The 19,383-nt window shown below is 37.7% G+C and overlaps 1 protein-coding gene across 17 annotated transcripts in view; it reads right to left on the bottom strand.

Annotated features, from left to right (window-relative positions):
- SYNE1 (spectrin repeat containing nuclear envelope protein 1) overlaps window positions 1-19,383 on the bottom strand; it is a 540,309-nt gene that overhangs the window by 85,179 nt on the left and 435,747 nt on the right. For 15 of the 17 annotated variants that reach the window (XM_023728949.1, XM_004368822.3, XM_023728947.1 and 12 more), the window contains 9 exons: window positions 17,881-18,036; window positions 15,541-15,711; window positions 13,510-13,643; window positions 12,733-12,937; window positions 10,098-10,280; window positions 9,347-9,493; window positions 6,835-6,989; window positions 6,031-6,178; window positions 3,768-3,862 (listed from right to left, as the gene is read on the bottom strand). In XM_023728949.1, coding sequence (XP_023584717.1) covers window positions 3,768-3,862; window positions 6,031-6,178; window positions 6,835-6,989; window positions 9,347-9,493; window positions 10,098-10,280; window positions 12,733-12,937; window positions 13,510-13,643; window positions 15,541-15,711; window positions 17,881-18,036 — 1,394 coding nt within the window. Of the gene's footprint in view, window positions 1-3,767; window positions 3,863-6,030; window positions 6,179-6,834; window positions 6,990-9,346; window positions 9,494-10,097; window positions 10,281-12,732; window positions 12,938-13,509; window positions 13,644-15,540; window positions 15,712-17,880; window positions 18,037-19,383 lie in introns of those variants that run through there. The other 2 variants (XM_023729021.1, XM_023729023.1) reach the window with 2 other exon arrangements.

The following is a 19,383-nucleotide window of genomic DNA, read 5'->3' as shown; positions in this document are numbered from 1 at the left end:
GCTGTGATCTGTTGGCAGGTCTATTGAAAGTAATTTTTAAAATTAATAACAGAGAAATGACTGTGTTTGCAAATGATCAGTGTTTTCATGTATCAGCACAGACCAAAGATGCTGTTGTTAGGTGTCATGAGTCACTTTTCGACTTATAGTGACCTCATGTGATAGAAGAGTAGAACTGCCCCATAGGGTTTTCTAGGCTGTATGGCACAATAGTAAAGCACATGGCTGTTAACCAAAAGGATGGCGGTTCAAACCCATCCAGTGGTTCCGCAGGAGAGAGACCTGGTGATCTACTCTGTCACATGGGGTTGTTATGAGTTGCAACTGACTTGATGGCATCCAGAACAACAACAATCTTTACTGGACCAGATCGCCAGGTCTTTGCTGAGCTGCTGGGTGGGTTCGAACCGCCAACCATTCGGTTAGCAGTCAAGAGCTTAACCTTTGTGCACCAGGGCTCCTGACCGAAAGTTTATCTATAAAAATGTCACTGTCATTCACTTTCTCCCAGAGTGCAGGAGACAGGGACTGTGGAATGCAGCAAATGTCATGTATATGGTCTCAGACACTGAGCGTACCCATTGCAATGTGTGCTGTGGGTAAGTGTGGCTTGTCTGGGCTACAGCAGGAAAAAAATGTAGTGAAAGTATTATGTATAACCCCTGTCTTTAGCTAGAATCATAAGCCACTTTGGATGGATAAAACTGGGTTATTTTAGCTAGAAATATAAGCCACTAAAAAAAATTATGTTATTAAAAATATTTTAAAAAAATTTACTCCCTGAGATTGAAGCTCCGGGTATTCCCTCACAATAAGCAACCCTACTCTTTAGCAAATTATTCCACATATTAATCTAAATTTTCCATTCTACATTTTAAGTCCACTTCCCTTTGTTCTTAGAAAAATGAAAAATATCTAGTCATCACTGTCTGTATAGGTTGTTCATATATTTAGAGATATTAAATTTTACTTAGGATTTCTCTTTTTCAGGCTAAAGAATCTCAGATCTTTTAATTTGTTCTTCCTATCTCTGTGCTTTTCAATTTTAAAAAATATTGATAGCTTTTTTATTAGGTTTTCTACAACATTCAACTTGTAGCCCTAGAATTGGCTAGTAAAGGTTTGTCCAACATCAAACACAATGAGTTTCTTTGTAGATGACAGTGCTATTCACACGTCTTAGTACTAAGTGCAACGTTTGTGTTTTCTCTATTAGTTTTGCTTTTCTTCCCCAGATATACCATTCTTTCCTCTTGAGTGTGGCATCAAATCAGAATTTGGCTTATTCCTATATTCTTAGTCCTATAGTCTTGATACCCTCCCCTATTATCTGGGACCACTGTATCTTTTGATTTTGGAATCAGATTATTATTATCTCTAAAAGCTTATTTAATGATTCAACCTAAACAGAAAGATGAATACACAGTCAATGTCAAAAATGCCTGTATTAAAAACAAAAACTACTGAATAAAGCCCCGGTAAAATATTCCTTACACACTCTCACTTTTAACACAGATCTGTAGGACAGATTAGATTTGATGGTGACTTCTATTTTTGAATAGATATTCTGATATCTATAATCATTTACAATAGAATCCAAATGTGATGAGTTAGGTTCCTGGGATTTTCCTAAAAGTTGCAAGCATCTGTCAACTCTATAAATGTACGACTGCAGGCCTTGAGAATGTTCTATACCATGACGAACCAACAACAACCAGGTGCTGTCAAGTCGATCTGACTCACGGTGACCCCACGCGTGTCAGAGCAGAACTATGCTCCATAGAGTTTTCAGTGACTGATTTTTCGGAAGTAGATCACCAGGCCTTTCTTTGGAGGCACCACTGGGTGGACTCAATCTGCCAACCTTTCGGTTAATGTTTTCCCCACCCAGCAACTACCCAAGATCTCTGTTGAGCACTTTTTCTCCCCTTGTACAATGAACCTGTCCTAAGCTACCTGTCAGCATGAAGGACTACTCAAAACATAACACCGTCAGCAGTTCTAAACTTGAAGTTTTAAAACCAAAACTTATAAATTAACTTTTAGAACACAATATGCTTATAACTTGGGGCCCTCCTATTGTCAACATGTTCCAATTTGAAAATTTTTTTTTACCTGAATTTTCAAAATTTTTTATCCTCAGGTCTAACACTCCTATTCTCATCTATTTGGTGCTTTCTTCTAAAACTACTATTTAAAATTCAATAGATGCTGCCTTGCACACAAATTTTACATTACATTTTGCTTAATGACTCAAACATTTATAATATTGTTATGGAGTTGGCCAAGGGAAAATAAAGCAAAGGATAAAAGTTAATTGCATTTGAATTTATTTTATTTTGAAGGCCTTAACTTCTCAGTAAAGCTCACACTGAAATTTGGCTGACTTAGAATAAAATAAATATGGTATCACGTTTTTTTGTTCCAACCTTAACTGCAAAAGTCTTTCATGTGCTTCCAAAGAAATATCCAGTTAAAACTGAAAATGCTTCCAAAACATTAAAAAAGTTCAATAAAAATAATGATTTATTTTCTAATTTTTTGAAAAAATACTGATTTTAATTACAACTACTGGTCCTAAATATGGGAAAGATACACATATGTAACAAAAATAAACCAGGATTATACTCTAAATGGAGCCCTGGTGGTGCAGCGGTTAAGAGCTATGGCTGCTGACCAAAAGGTAGGCAGTTCAAATCCACCAGCCATTCCTTGCAAACCCTATGACCCTGTAGGGTCAACAGCAACAGGTTTGGTTTTTTTGTTTGTTTACACTCTAAATGGAGTCCCTGGGGGGTACAAGCTGTTAAGCACTCAGCTGCTAACCAAAAGGTTGGAGGTTTCAGTCCACCCAGAGGCACCTCAAAAGAAAGACCTGGTGATCTACTTCCAAAAAATCAGCCATTGAAAACACTGTGGAGTACTGTTCTACTCTGACACACGTGGGGTTGCCATGAGTCAAAATCCAACTCCATGGCAACTGGATTTATACTCCAAATATCACCACTGAAAGTAGATTAGATATGGTAAGTATTGTTCCAAAGAAATGTAAATATGATATGAAATCGTTAGTTCACATGCCATAAAGCTAAAAAACAGCTAAGTTTTATCTCTGCATTTTTAATAAGGAGATAAATTGCTAGGTAAATTAAGAGAATGCAGGATTTCATGTTAAATGTAATCTGACTCAAGGTAGCAAATTATTTTCAAACATGAAGGATGTCAACAGTATGGGAAGGCTGGCTGGTATAATGCAATACTGATTAAAAACCAGATCCATTGGCTGCTAACCAATGAGCAGATTCTGCTGCTACTTAGTTATGTGACCTTGGTCAAATCAGTCCACGATTCTGGGCCTCAGTTTTTCATTTCTAAGTAAGAGAGATGGACTAGTGATCTCTAAGCTCCTTTTAGGAACAAAATTTCTGAAGTTCTATGAGAATATGAGAAGCATCTGTTGACAAACTAATGATACCTCATTGATGCGATTCATTTTGATCTATTCATTAAGCCAGGCCCCTACAGATGACTAGCGAAGGTTGGCTAGGTGATTTCCAATTACTCTATGTCCTTCATACAGTATAATAGCAGTTCTTTAGAAAGATTCAATACATTTTAGAGATTCAGACAAGCCTTTCCTCCAATTACTAAGACTCCACTATCCTACAATTGCCTTAGGAAGATTGGATATATGCCCTCTAATCTGCTCATTAAAAAGAAAATAACTAATTTACTGGAACCTTTCTTCATAATATCAAAAATCTTACCTGTCATCAACTCGACCTTGTTCTAGAAGACGCTGCCCATCAATGATGATCGAGTGCAAAATCTGCTGACGACTGAACATTTCCGCTTGAAACAACTATTATTTAAAAAGAAGAACACACTTTAGAGTTCCTAATTTTACTGACCATTCTCTAATAACTTTCCAAATACTCTGATCTTAGCAAGACTATGAAAAGAATCTCCAGCTGAATCAGGATATGTGCGAAATCCTGTGGTATAAGAATAATTTATTTTTAAAACATCAATTAAGAGATGCTTGAAGATAAAGGTTAGTTTTTAGTTTACTAAAACTAAGTGCCTAAAAGTAGAGCTATGTTTCCCTCTTTCTTTCAAAGGCAACTAATAGTAAAGTTCATTAATGCCCATTTTATGTGTTCTGGTATATTCCCTATGCAGAATATGGTCCATTTTTAGGTAAAGAGAATAGTTTAAGACCTTTAAAAGTTGAATAAAGAAAAAAAAAATTCCCACACTTTTTCTTTTTTTGGACTCACTGTTTTTCAGTATAATGAGGTCAATAAAATATTTCACTATTTAAAAGACTCAATGGAAGGTCTTTTCAATTATTTCCATTGTAATTTTTTACAACTTTATTGAGATATAATGCACATGCCATATAATTCTGCCATTTCAAGTGTACACTACAATGGTTTTTACTCTATTTACAGAGTTGTGTAACCATCACTGCAGTCAATTGTAGAACATTTTCATCACCCCAGGAGAAACTCTGTACCCGTTATTAATCATTCCACATTTCTCCTCAACTCCAGCCTAGGTAACTATTAATTGATTTTCTGCCTCTACAGATTTGCCTATTCTAAAAATGTCATAGCAGTGGAATCATACCACATGTGGCCTTTCGTGCCTGGCTTCTTTCACTTAGCATGACGTATCCGAGGGGCTCATTCCTGTTACAGCAGCATGTATCAACACTTCATTTCTTTTTACTGCTAAATACTATTCCATTGTAGGGATGCACCACCTACTGTTTATCGATTCAACAGCTGAAGGGCAATTGGGTTATTTCTACTTTTTGGCTATTATGAGTAATGCTGCTATGAATATTTTGTGCAGACACTTATTTTCAATTCTCGCGGGTATATATCCAGGAGTGGAATTGCTGGGTCATATGGTAACTCTATGTTTAACATTTTGAGGATCTGCCAAATTGTTTTCCAAAGCAGCCACCATTTTACATTCCCAACAGTTATGTATGAGGGTTCTAATTTCCCCACATCTTCACCAGAACTTATCTTTTTCATTCTAGCTATCCTCATGAGTGTGATACAAAATTTCATTGTAGTTTTGATCAATCATCTGTCAACTCAATAAAACTGGTGTTAAAAAATCACTCACACATCTTTACATTCTCCATTTTAAAATTTCAGCAAAATGCTTTAAAGTAGTTTCATTCTATTTTAAGGTCTGAATTGAGCTTTCCTCTGCTCATGGGTAACAACGGAGCAACTGAGTGACACCAGTAAACAGCAAAACTAGGACTAACAGCAATTTAACTGATTTGCTTTTTGTATAGTTTCTTGAGAAATAATTAATAAGGCAGTTTGACCAAGAGGTATACTTGGAGATATTTGGTAGCCTGATTTCCTGGAGGAATATGTATTTATGCTTTTTGAAGAACACAATTTTCATTTTTCAAAGACTTCTGATCAAAACAGAGTCTCTTAAGCAATTAGTCTTGGCAATATTAATGTAGTCTGCAACCCAGCTTGAAAACTGTGTAACTTTCTGCACTCCTTTCCTCCGCCCCTCTCTCTCCTAGTAAGTAGCATTTAACCACTATTCTGGCACTATGTATTGCAGGGTATTGAGGCCTGCCACATGCTCGTACAGTGAAACCTGTGAAAGCCGGAACTCAACAGGCCTGCCTTGTTTTTCCAGGTCTTACAAGTTTTCTGCCTTTGACAGGGTGCAGTCTGACCACTTTTCTATCACTCATTTTCATGGAAAATATTTGAGTTTTCCTTCTCTGACAGGTTTCCACCTTACACAGTTTGCGGCTTTCACAAGTTTTACTCTAACCAGCTACGAAGCAGAGAACAGGACCACACTTCTGTAATTAAGATATCAAAACCTTTAGCTTAAGAAAGAAGGCGAAAATGAAGAAAGAATTTGAGAAGGCTCGGCACAAGTTACAGCATTTTAAATCCTCTACACAATGTTTTGAAGCATCTTCCACAGGTCTCCAACTTTTTTATTCTCTAAAAAGCTATTGGTCTAACTTACCTCATGAGCCCTCTGCTGTTCCAAAAGATGCTGGTAATTGCCTGAAATCTCCACTGCTAACTTTTGTTCTGTTTGAACCAGGAACTCCATCCATGTCTCACATTTTTCCAAGAAGGTCTGATGTTGTAACAAAAATGACTGCAGCTTACTGACAGAGCAAAGGATAAGGAATAATGTTATTTTGTTGCTTATTCTTATATCTCTAGCATGTAAAACTAGATTAAACATTCGTTCTCCAATTCTAATTTACGACCACAAAGGTTTTATGTTAGGTGGTAAAATTTTAAAAAGTAAAACAATGTAAACACTTTTCAAATGTAAAATTTTAAAAACGATAAAAAATTATGCATGTATTTTAATATATTCTTACTTAAAAGGGTTTTCCCCCTGAGTAAAATAATATTTAGTACATTAAACATGGGAACCCACTTACAGAATCTGAGTTTCCCATTTTTTAGTTCAAATGTTGTCAGTATTATTGGAAACAGAATCGATAAATATACAAAAAATCATGTACACAAAAATCATGAATTTAAAGCTACTGGTATACTGGAGTGGCCAAAACATCTCTTGGTTAATCCAAACCAAACCCATTACCGTTAAGTCCGTTGTGACTCACAGTGACCCAACAGGGCAGGGTAGAACTGCCCTCATAGGGTTTCCAAGGCAGTAATCTTTACGGAGGCAGCTGTCACAACTTTCTTTCAAAGAGCAGCTGGTGGGTTTGAACCACCAACCTTTCTGTTAGCAGCCTAGTGCTTGACCACCGTGCCACCAGGGCGCCTTATCTCTTGGTTACTCTACCTGAATCTTTCTGTAGTCTGAGAGGAGATGAGAGACCAGTGGCGATTCAGGTTCTGCATCCTTTTGATTTCCTTATCACTCAGGGGTAACCTATACCCAAGCTCATTTAGGTGGTCTAAATCTGGAGCCATGCTGCTGAATTTTAACATCTGTCCCTGAAATCAAGATTTAAAGACAGGTTTAGGACCCTGGTCAGGGAAGGCAGAGCTTCGTTAAATGCACAGTTCACTTTTGATTTCAGGAAGAAGCTGTTCTTTGGTCTCCCATGCATTTCTTGGGCACTTACTTGCAATCTCCAGAGGCACAAAGAAGGAGGGTAGAGCTGACTCTCCTAACCAGCTAACTTTCACTGCTGCTGCTGCTGTTGCTATCACAGCTATCATCATCTTTCATTGGATGCTCTGCGGTTTATGTGCATTATCTTATTTATTTGACTTATTTACTCACAAGTAATTCTTGCTAGAGCTGATGAAGGATGAACATTTTACTGATGACCAAAAAAAGCTTATTTCTTACCTTTCACATTTCATTTATCCATGTTATTGGGCTTGTTTATTGTTCAATAATAATAACAATACCTGACATTTGTTGAGCACTTACTATAACCAAGCACTTTTATAAGTAATATCTCATTTTGTCCTCAAACAATCCCATGAGATTAAGTACTACTACTATTCCCACTTCACAAACGAGGATTGGGAGGCACAAAAATTTAACTAAATTGCCCAAGGCTGCTCAGGTAGTAAATGGTGGAACTAGGTAAATAAGAATTGTTGGGTTCTTGTTAGATGAAACAGAATCCTACTTGAGCTTTGAAATGACCACATATTGCCTTAAAGGCTTCAAATTTAGGTCTGTGACCCCAACCTCAGAGTTGGTGAGAGGACCAGTCTATGCTCTCAGATCTCTTTCCTCCCTTCACACACAGGACAAAGCTACCTGTTCTGAGTTTTTCCATGGACATTCTTATGTTCATCCAGGAAACTGCCTATAGGAAGGAGAAAATATCAGGCTATCTTTGTCATTATGTGTTTTCTCTTTGCAAGCTCTGCAAATAGCCCATTATCTTTGAAGAACGAATAAATCTTCCTAATTATTGAAGCAAAAAGCTTAACTGTCAGATGACAGCACTTCTATGGATAGACATCAGCAGTTAACAAAATTGCCTGACACAGTCCCTCTATCCTGAAGCTTTCAGAGAGTACACTGCTGTTAGAGTAGCAAAGAGACCAATAAGCACTATTATGTGAACATAACTGAATGCCCTGGTGAAGCATTGCAGAGCAAGAAGAGAGTGCTATGAGTGTACTGGGGAGTACTGACACTGAACAAAACACCAGAAGTTTATTTTTTTGTGGGGGGAAAAGAAAATAATTCCAGGAAGTGGGGGGCATCTTGTGCATGACCCCAAGGAAGCACTGTGGTTCCTGAGTGACTGGAGAGATGGGTGGATAGTGATGCAAGATCAGCCCCTTAGGGGAAAATGCAAAACAGAATTTCAATTCTCATGGAATCCAGACTTTCTGGAGCCACTGAGGCTGTATGAACTCCTAAAACTATTGTCCCGAGATAATTTTTAAACCTGAAATCTTAAACCAAAAATATCCACTGAAGCCTTCTTTAAACCAAATGACAATCTAGCTTAACTAGTAAAGAATGTCTGCCATTAGCACTGTGCTCTTTTAAAGAATTTTCTATACGGGATAAAATTGACAACAGCAACTTGAAAGGTTAGATTGGAAGCTTAGGGGGAGGTGAGTTTATTTCAATAGGTGAAGAACAAATTGGAAAAGGAGGGTGAGAATGGCTGCACAATGTGAAGAATGTAATCAAGGTCACTGTATTGTACATGAAGAAACTATTGACTTGATGTATGCTTGTTCTGTATATTTTCAACAACAACAACAACAAAAAGATGAGCCCCTTAGGGAGACAGGGAAAACCACACTATGCCAGACCTGATAAACCATGTTGGTCTTTATCCTAAGGGCACTGGGACCCACTGAGAGTTTTCAGCAGGGGAAGAATAGGCTAGTATTTGTATGCCTACTGTATTATTTTATTTACTTTACTGAAAGTTTGAGATAGTTCATAAGTAAGTAAAAAAAATTATTCTGATAGCTTAGGGGAGAATGGATTGGAGGGCGAGGGGCAGATGCAAAGAGACCCTGGGAGGCTGTTGCAGGGGTCCAAAAGAGAGATCAGGGAGGATGATGGTAGGGATGGCAGGCTCAAGAGCTATTAAGGAGGTAATTAACTGGGCATGGGGGGCATGGGGAGAGAGACGAGGGGTGGGGTGGAGGAAGCGTGCAGTGGTATTCTAAGACTGGTCCTCGCTAGGCTCTCTTTACAAGCTGGAAAACTACCTGTGCCCACTGCCAACAGACAACTCACTCCCCTAGGTGTCATGAAGAGCTCAAAAGGAGTAGGTCACTGTCAGGAGTTTTCAGTTTTCCTTGAGATTGGAGAATAGAAGATAGAAAATATGGGATTAAGGTTTTAACCCATTTACCTTAAGTCCTTCCATCCTTTCCTGGATACTAGCGAGATCAGATGAATGGCTAGGGTCCTGCTCCTGTAGGATTTCTTCAGCTTCCACGACCCAGGCCTCCAAACCTTCTAAACTCTTGGCAAAGGTTTCATAGTCAAGAACTCCAGCCTTTTTTTTTTTTTTCACAGAAGAAAATTGGTATTTAGAAATCTAGTGAAAGGGCAAGTGGCTATTAAAATTATTTTTTATATTCTCGTATCAAATTGTCTTTCTCAAGATACCATTCCTAAAAAAATAAGGCTACAGTAATTTAAATTTTCTTCTCTTTATTTTTCTTTTAAAATTTAGAATTATTTCTATGCACCATTAATCAATTAACCAATTAATGTTGTTTGTTAAATATACTGTCGAACTATGTCTGAAACATATTCTGATTCTAACAAAAACGTAAATCATAGAAACATGAATATTAATATTAAAGCCACTCAGTGTTTACTAACTGAATATATTTTACTCAGTACTATGGAAGCAGACATTAGTTTAGGGACTAAATTACTTTGGAGATAATAATGCAGGACTCCTACGTGCCTTGTCTCCATTGGAACTTGCATTTGCTTTTTTAAGAACCTAACTTCCAAGTTTGTTTATTTTTTAATTCTTTGGTCTTGAAGGAAGCATTATCTCAGTGACGAAAACAGCTTCTTCTTTTCCTCTGTTTATGCCCAGACATTATAGCACACACAGTTTCTAACACTGAGTATGAGTTCTGTACCTGTAATGTGGTCTGCTGTTTGCAAAGAGCTTGTTCGAGGGCACATAAGTGTTGACTCAAAGAGACTTGATCAGACTGAATGGCTGATGCAGCAGAAGCATCCACTTGTTGCTTGAGTTGTTCTCCCAGCTCATGGAGAACAAAAAGGGAATCCTTAACAGTCCCTAGTCCTTTGAGGAGGTCCTAAAGAAGATGAAAATATGGAAATGCCTGTCATAAATCAACATGTTAAGTGCACTTCTTATTATAAACAGTGAACAGCAAAGGTCAACACATCTAGAAGGACTCGATTCTTATTTGTCAAATTATTATACTAAATAAACTTCATTTGCAGAAAATATGATCAAGAACTGACTGTAATCCCACTTGACCCTTGAAATGACCATAGTTCGCCTCAGGAGCTTCAAACTTAGGTTCTTGACCCCAACCTCAAAGTTGGTGTGACTCAGCAGAAAGCACAGTCTATGCTTTCAGAATTCTTTCCTCCCTTCTAACTGTTCTGGTTTACCCATGGACCTTCTTATTTATATCTAAGAAATTGGCCACAGGAAGGACAAAATGTCAGGAAACCTTCATCAGTATGTGTTTTCTCTTTGCACGCTCTGCAAAAAGGCTGTTACCCTTCAATAAAGAATAAATTGCCCCAGTTATTGCAAAAGCATAATTGCGATGCCAGAACTTTCATGGGCTGACATCAGCGGCGAACATAATCGAATGACACCATCCCTCTCTCTTATGGTGCTTTCAGAGGGTAAGATACTAATCAAACAGCAGACAGACCAAGAGTAACCACACAAATATAATTAAACACCATGGTAAAGCACTGAAGAGTAAGAATAGCGTGCTATATCACTGGGAGCCTAAAAATAAGAATAAAATTTCTTTTGACTATATTGTATATTTATAAAATGTACATATATATACACACACATATACATATACTATTTTGATAATAAAAGCCACATAGGTTCATAGTAAAACACTGGGAAAACACAGAAAACATACATTAACAGGAAGAAACATTATCCCCAGTAGAGTAATAACTAAAAACATTTCAGTACCATTTCCCCTGTCTCTTTACGGAATTGATATTCAGTTGAAAACACAGTGCTATATTCTACTTTTCTTCTACTTAATATTATTATTGTATGCACGAAGAATTAGTTTATTATCAATATCTTTGTATATGTGGTCACATTATAGTGGTCATAACAGAGCTGTTTATCTCAGTGGGGGTGTAGAAATCCAGTGATGGTTTTGGTGAGCAGAGTGTAAGAGTAGGCTGTATTTCACCTTTTTCATGGTATCTCCTGCTTTCGCTTTGTTGGGACACCTCTTATATACTCAAAAATATAAACCAGTGGAAATTCCCTGGGTCTGGCTTCCACCTACTGCTACCCTTGTGTATCAGAGTAGAACTATGCTCCATACAGTTTTCAATGGCTGATTTTTTGGAAGTAGATTGCCAGGCCTTTCTTCTGAGGTGGCTCTGGGTGAATTCGAACCTTCAACCTTTCAGTCAGCAGCCGAGTACATTAACATTTGCACCACCTGGGGACTCCCCATCTACTATTAAGACAGAACAAATGACTCATTCTTTTACCTGGACAGAGACCTGTTACTAGTGCTGCACCCACATATGATGGAGAAGACAGAACCTGCTATGCCTAAACAGAGACTATTACTGTGACAAAGAGAAAGACAAAGGGCTCCTGTAACCTTGACACAGATATCCAGAACAGTCACAGTAATAATTTGGAGTTCTGCATTACAAAACAGGCATATCTCAGCTCTGGAGAACTGCAAATGACAAATCTTATAACCATAAAATATGTGGAAGGGAAAAAAAAAGCATTGTGTTATATTTACTTTAAATATTAAACATTAGCTTTAAAATGTTTACTTGTGTGAAGGTATTAAAATACATTAAACTTTTGTTTAATATATTTATAACTTGCCTGATTCTAATAAACAAGTTTCAGAAAATTTATAAAACATACCCTTGTAAAAAGGCAAATGAGGACGATAGTAAGAGCCACATGATAAATAAAACAAGAGAAGACTTGTTTCTGAAAAGCTTAAGTAGGTTATTGGCCACCAAAGCAAAAAAAGAAATATTAAAAAGCTATTAAGACAAAGCATACCAATAAATCAAGAGAGAAGGGTTGCTTTCCACCATTAAATTCTTAGAATAAATTATTATGTAGCAATAGAGACACTGAACCCAAATGGGCAATGCCTTCAACAGTGGATTCGCAAAAGATACAAAAGTATTCCTGCCATGGTCATTTCTTATATTGAACATCTCAGTAAAAACTGAGAGTCTAAATCTTTCACATGGATTGTATTCCATTAGGAAAACAAGTCAAGTCACCTTTAAAAATGAAGCAGTGGGGAAGGAACCTCTTAAATATGGTACAAGTAAAACTGCAGTCTGGAAACCTGGCAGGCTTTTTGATATTTAAGACTATTTTTTTGGGGGGTGGCGGGGAGAGGGTAATTAATTGTCTTACATACGGGATAACTGTATAACTGTCTTACATACTGTGATATACTAAAACATCACCACTAGCCTGATAAATGTTTGAAGTCTAAGAAGGGCATATTGGAGAAACACAGTCGTTCCTGAACATACGTTGCAGTCTTGAATCCATGTGGCGACTTCATCGTCAGCGATGTCCTTGTTGGTGGCAGCCTTTAAGAGCTCATTGGTTTGACCCTCCTGCTGCTGAACTGTGGAAGCACACTGTTTGGAGTAGTCCTTGTACCTCTGCCAAAGCTGAAGTAGTGCCTTGCTGGAGTGCAGCTGCTCGGCAATCTCTTCCAGCAAGTTATTCCATCTGGAAGCAATAGCTAACACTCATGAACAGATTACCACTTCTCCTCAAATGGTGTTATTTACTATTTTATTTTTCATGATTCTGGATAATGTGAACATGGAACTAGTGCAGAGATGTCTCGCTTTTGCATAACAGAATAAAAACTAACATGCCACAATCTTATTTCAAGGGTAGATCACTGGGCTGAGGGCAATATTTGGGTACATAACAGGTCTAATTTTTTTCTAAACAGCTTCACTACATTTACTTATCCTTAAACTCACTTTGCGAAAATTAAAATATTAAGAGAGTAGAAGCTAATTAAGCTCAAATTCATAATGCAAGAAAGTTCTAATTGTATCATTATTTATAATAAGGTCTTGGTATAAATAATGCATAAAAAAACAAAAATTAAATGATTCCTACTCACAGTGACCCTATAGGACAGAGTAGAACTGCCCCATAGGGTTTCGAAGGAGCAGCTGGTGGATTCGAACTGCCAATCTTTTGGTTAGCAGCCGAGCTCTTAACCACTACACCACCAGGGTTCCATAAATAATGCATAACAGTGTAAAACTTGGCATACTCCATACCTCATATTGACTTCTTTCAGTGTATTGGTAAGAGTTTCTGTCACAGGTGGGTGACACTCCTTTAATAGTTGGTTAGTGATGGAGCCAAATTTCTGTAAGCTCTGTTCCTGTTTTTCTAGATCATCTTGAAGACTCTGCCCGAGGAAAAAGTATCACAGATGACATGATAGAATTCACATTTTAATAACCAAGTTTAAAGGTAATTTATAGCTGTTTTCATACATATGTACCCGGAATACACAAACCAGACATGACTTTGCCCTAGTGCTTTCTAAGCTTTCTTTATATAAACCTGTCTTCTCTTTTTATGATTTTGTTCTCATGGGTAGAAGAAGAGATTGTTAGCTGGTGCTGGACTGGGCAGTGTTTCATTCTGTTACGTGTCAGGTCATCAAGATGTGGAGCTGATCAAGGGCAACTAACAATAACAACATAGTGGCATCAGGGATTCTTCTGGAAAAGCTCACACAGGGTGTCCTTGCCCATTATCCACTAGGTCCTGACGTGTGTGTAGTCTGTCATACTGTGGTTCACTCTGCTGTGGCACAATAGTTAAGTGCAACAGTTAAGCGCTTGTCTGCTAACTGAAAGGTTGGCAGTTCGAACTCACCCAGCAGCTCCTCAGGAGAAAGACCTGGGTGATCTGCAACCGTAAAGATTACAGCCTAGGAAATCCTATGGGGAAGTTCTACTCTGTCACGTGAGGTTGCTATGAGTCAAAATCAACTTGATGGCACCCAACAACAACATTGTATTACATACCTAGAGTTTTTCTACCACAAACTCCTTAAGAAGCCATGGCTTGGGGACACATTCTGAGTAGCATCTCTAAGTACCATCTCTGGATGTCCTTCCTTGCAAAGAATGTTTATTAGACAGGCTATAGGCTGGGGCAGAGTCTTCTACCAACAACCATGAGGGAATTGGAAGAAAGATGTTTCCCTAGAAATATTGCTGGATTGATAGACTCAGTTCTTAGTAAAACTTGATAGATGAAGTTGGCTACAAAACTCGGCTACAATTTAACACCCATATCTGATTGCCTTCAAATCAAAATACTCAAGAAAAAGAACCTTCATCCTTTCCTATCTCAAGACAGCTCTTGTAGGTGTTAAACACAGGCCATATTAACTTAAAAAGTACTTTCAAAGCTTTCACAATTATGACGTTATTTTTAAACTTGCTACTCTCAAAATAAGTTTTACTTAGTTTCTATAACAACTATTTAAGTTTAGAAAAATTATATACACATTTCATTCACACCTTCCTTTCTCCCCACCAAAAAAACACTTCCTGAAGAAAGTCTGGAAATGAGGCCAGCAACATATAAACTTGGTCTGCCAAGCCAGGGAGTCTAGTAGGTATGAGAAGGGTACATGCTGGGCTCCTGCTGGCATCCCCTCCCTGGAAGGCCTGCCCTGCCCACCCCATAGACTGCGGGATTTGGCCAAGAAGACAGAGCAGCTGCAGTGAAAGCAGTTACCCGAGTAGGAGAGAGGGCTTTGGTTAAAACAAACATCAGCAATTTCATTCTCCAAGAGTACAGTGAGAATGGACACAGAGGGAACTAAGCAGTGACAACCAGAAAAACAGGATTTTGTGTCCACACTGGATAGGTCATTGACACCATGCTGAATGAAATGAAAATATATTTACCACTTAGGCTATTTTTCTCTTTGTTTTCTTTTTAACCCTTTATAACATGTTTGGAGACTCAGGATAAAAGGAGAAAGGGAAGCTATGAAAGGTGGTGGCAATGGACCAAGGAAGCTGATTCGTGTATAAAATCATTTTATAAAATGCGTTTACGTGCATCTTTATTTAATAGAATTTTAAAAATCATTTAATCCAAAATGTTGTATCCACAAGCAAGTTGGATTAAGTAGTAAAGCAAGTGAGCTACATTTTAAAGTTTAAAAAATAACTAAATCTAAACAATATATGGTCGTATTTCGGCAGATATACTGAGGTTCACGTTTGCTAATTTTTTGTTTTTCTCAAATTAAAAAGAATGCAAAATTCATTTCTTACCTGAAGGTTGTCTACTTGAACTTGCACGGCTTCTAAAGAGCCGGTCAGCAGACGGAAACGGGCAAGGGAGTACCTAGCCTCCATGAGGTAACTGTTGATCTCGTCAAAGGCCGCTCTGTAATGGCTCCATTGGTCTAGCACTGACTTCAGCAGTATCTTTAACTGCCGTGCCTTTAGAGAAACACAAAAAGTTACCGTCACAAAAGAGTCAAAATGAATACTTATCCAAGTGATGGACACAGTGACATTTAAGAACTTCATCAGAGTTTCAGGCATTATAAATAAACTAATAGGAAAAAAAAAAAGATTTGAAAAGTTAAATGGGGTGACTTGGAAATCTATGCCTTTCACACATCTGTACATTCAGTCTAAACTCAAATACTTAAAGAAGTGATATATGTACATGGACATCAAAGTGAAAAGGGATCAATATATTTAATATCACAGTTCAGGGAATATATTGAATGAGTGTTTTAAATGTATTTATTCACTTAGTCCTTTATGAGGTAGGTATAATTATGATCCCAACTTTACAGATGAAGAAACTGAGACACATAGAGGTTATGATAATTAACCAAGATCATACTGTTAGAATGTAAGAGATGTAGATTCAAATCTAGGTAGTCTGGTCTCAGGAAACGAAGCGAACAAAAAAACCCAAACCCGTTGCTGTTGAGTCAATTTCGACTCATAGCGACCCTACAGGACAGAGCAGAACTGCTCCGTAGGGTTTCCAAGGAGCGCCTGGTGGATCTGAACTGCTGACCTTCTGGTTAGCAGCCATAGCTCTTAACCACTACGCCACCAGGGTATATGTATACACACACACACACACACACACAGACACATAAATACGTATATATGTATTATATATAATAATATATATATATTACATATATATACATGCATATAAACCCACTGCCATCGAGTCCATTCTGACTCATAGAGATCCTATAGGACAGAGTACAACTGCCTCATAGGGTTTCCAAGGAGTGGCTGGTGGATTCAAACTACCAACCTTTTGGTTAGGAACTGAGTTCTTAACCACTGCACCACCAGGTCCATATACATATCTCATACATACACATGCACACATGTCTACACACACACACACACACACACACATATTCACATACACTCAATGAATATCTTATCACAAAACATTGAAGAATATTCTTTCCCTATACTTCTCTGTATCAGAAAAGTTTTTAGTTTGGTCTGTATCATTTAGAAAGAGATCTACTTTGGAATTGCTGAATCACAGCAAATCTAAATACAATCTATTAAATATGGCACAAGTATGGACATAATTAAGAAAATAGATCACATAAGTTAATTTGCCTCTGCATTCTCTGCCTTCCTTCTCAGCTTAAAGAAAAAAAATGTCGAAAGCCATCCAGAGACTATGTGATGGGCCAACAGATGAAGGAAGTGCTGCCTCAGAAATGAAGTGATGACTACAGGTGCACACAGGTACAGGGCCAGCCTGCAGAAGTCAGCAAACAGACACGAAAATGAAGGAAGGAGATAGGAGAACTGTTAGTCTATTTCTCTTTTGTAATATTTTTGTTTGTTTTTCATGACAAGATATTTCTGTGAAAGAACTACTTCCTTTTTTATTTATATGGTCAATTATGTTCCCAAAACTTTGTGGTGACTTATAAAAATGTATGCAACAAAATAAGATAGATTTTAAATCAGGTTAAAGGTAAGAGAAGGGTAGACAGGAAAGCTGAGTCCAGAGCAGAGCATATGAACAGTGAGCAGCTATTTGCTCTGTGTCATTGGTCCCAGTCACCTAAACTCTTTGTGCCTCAGCTCCTGTCTCTATGAAATATGGATAATAACTGCCTGTGCAGTTGTGCAGGAGCCCTGACGGCACTGTGGTTAAACCATGTGGTTGCTAACCAAAAGGTTGGTGGTTCAAACCCAGCAGCTGCTCCACAGGAGAAAAATGTGTCAGTCTGCTTCTCTAAAGACCACAGCCTACGAAAGTCTATGGGGCAGTTCTACTCTGTCCTATAGCGTCGCTATGAGTTGGAATCTGATTGACGGCAACAGGTTTGGTTTTTTGGTTTAGATGGTATTCATAGCCATAGGAATGGATTAGGTTATTAAAAGAGTAATGTTTAAAACAAAGTTTACTTTATAGGAGACATGAGAAGCTAGAGTTTTTTGTTTTTTTTTAAGAGGTTAATGAAGTGGATTTAACAGTTCAAAGAGATGATGCCTAGATTTGATAATTATATACTTAGTTACTTTAGTAAAGCCAAAACCTAGAAATTTGGACGCAAGCTGGCCAAAGTGGCCTTGGCAGCCTCTCTGCACAAGCAATATTACCATGCGGTCTAGATTTTCCCAGGTTTGGGTGAGCTCCTGCAGCGTGCACTTGACAACACCAGAGACATCTTCTTTCTTGTTCTGAATCAAAGCAAGTCCATTCTGTTCAATTGTCTCTACTTCTTTTTCTTTTGCTTTAATCACATCTTCCAGATCCTGAAAGATTGAAAAAAAAATTGTCATTTTAAATTGTTCTTTTATGGAACTCTGGGGTACACTAAAATTCAGCCATTATAGTCTCATATTTCAAAAACCTTTTATTATTCCAAAAAGCTTATGAGTCTCAGAAGACGGTCTTCACAGCGTTACTTCTTCCTACATTTAAATTTTAAAAAATTAGTCTTTTTATCCCATGGGAAATTAGCATAACTTAGAAAAGTAAAATTTGATTATCTGTTAGATAAAGAAATGGCAACATTTAATATTTTTCAAGGAGCTGCGAGGAAAGATATATATGTTAGGAATGGTAGCATGCTTTATATTCTTAAACTTATATATGTATGTATTTGAAAAATGACACAGTTGTAGTTCATAGGAAGAAATGGGATAAGATGGGATTCTGGACTCCAGTATCTGAGATCTAACTATAGTTCTGCTACTATAAGACTGGGTCCCTTTGGGTAAGCGAGAAAGTTCTATTGTGTCTCAGTTTCTTCAGATGGAAAATGAGAAGACTGAATGAATATCTCTATTATATTCTCCCTCCTTCCCTACAATACTCTGATTCTATATGATTCTGAAAGATTATCAGCTTTTCTCATGAATTGAATCCTCATTTTCTTTAGGATGTGCATTTATCACTGTCATATGAATTGCTCAAGAAAGGAAAATAAAATGAGGCAGAGATTTGGAGCTCATACTTAACCGTACATCGTAATCCTAACTTACATTTTAATGCCATTTGTAATTTTGAAAATTTCATTGAGGCAGGCTGAGATTGCTATCAACATTGTATTGATGAATAAGTGGATGGTCAAGTTATGGGACCTGTCTGGGGTCACAGAGGTGGTGAGTGTCTGAGGTGGAATTAGAACCCAAGCCTCTGAGGTTACTGACTCCCAGCCCAGTGCAGGAGAGGAGCTAGCTTAACCTGAAACTGGAGAGAGCAGAAATCCCCTGTTGAGGTGACGTGACAAGCATTGCTTCAAGGCATAGTTACATCCCCACACTCAGAAGTAAATGCCCAGAATTAAAATAAATTTGCAGGATTGAAGTTTAGAGAAGAGAAAATTACAAAATATTCTAGGTTTGGATAATGTCTCAATGTGTAAAATAGATTTTCACCTCCTTCTTGTAATCCACATATGGTAATAATATGTCTTAGGCAGCACTATCAGGAGGGTGCTCGTGAGGAGTCTAGGATCTGCCGTTTTAATTACTAATTTTGTGTCCCGTCTTTTTTGGTTGTGGTTCAACCTTTTAATTTCTCTCTACCTCATGATCAAAATTTATCAAAAACTTGTTGCCACTGAGCTGACTCCGACTCATAGCAACCCTACAGGC

The sequence above is a fragment of the Trichechus manatus genome, unplaced genomic scaffold, assembly GCF_000243295.1.
Source record: "Trichechus manatus latirostris isolate Lorelei unplaced genomic scaffold, TriManLat1.0 scaffold00002, whole genome shotgun sequence".
In the NCBI taxonomy this organism is placed as follows: Eukaryota; Metazoa; Chordata; class Mammalia; order Sirenia; family Trichechidae; genus Trichechus; species Trichechus manatus.
This window is presented reverse-complemented; position numbering and strand designations above follow the sequence as displayed.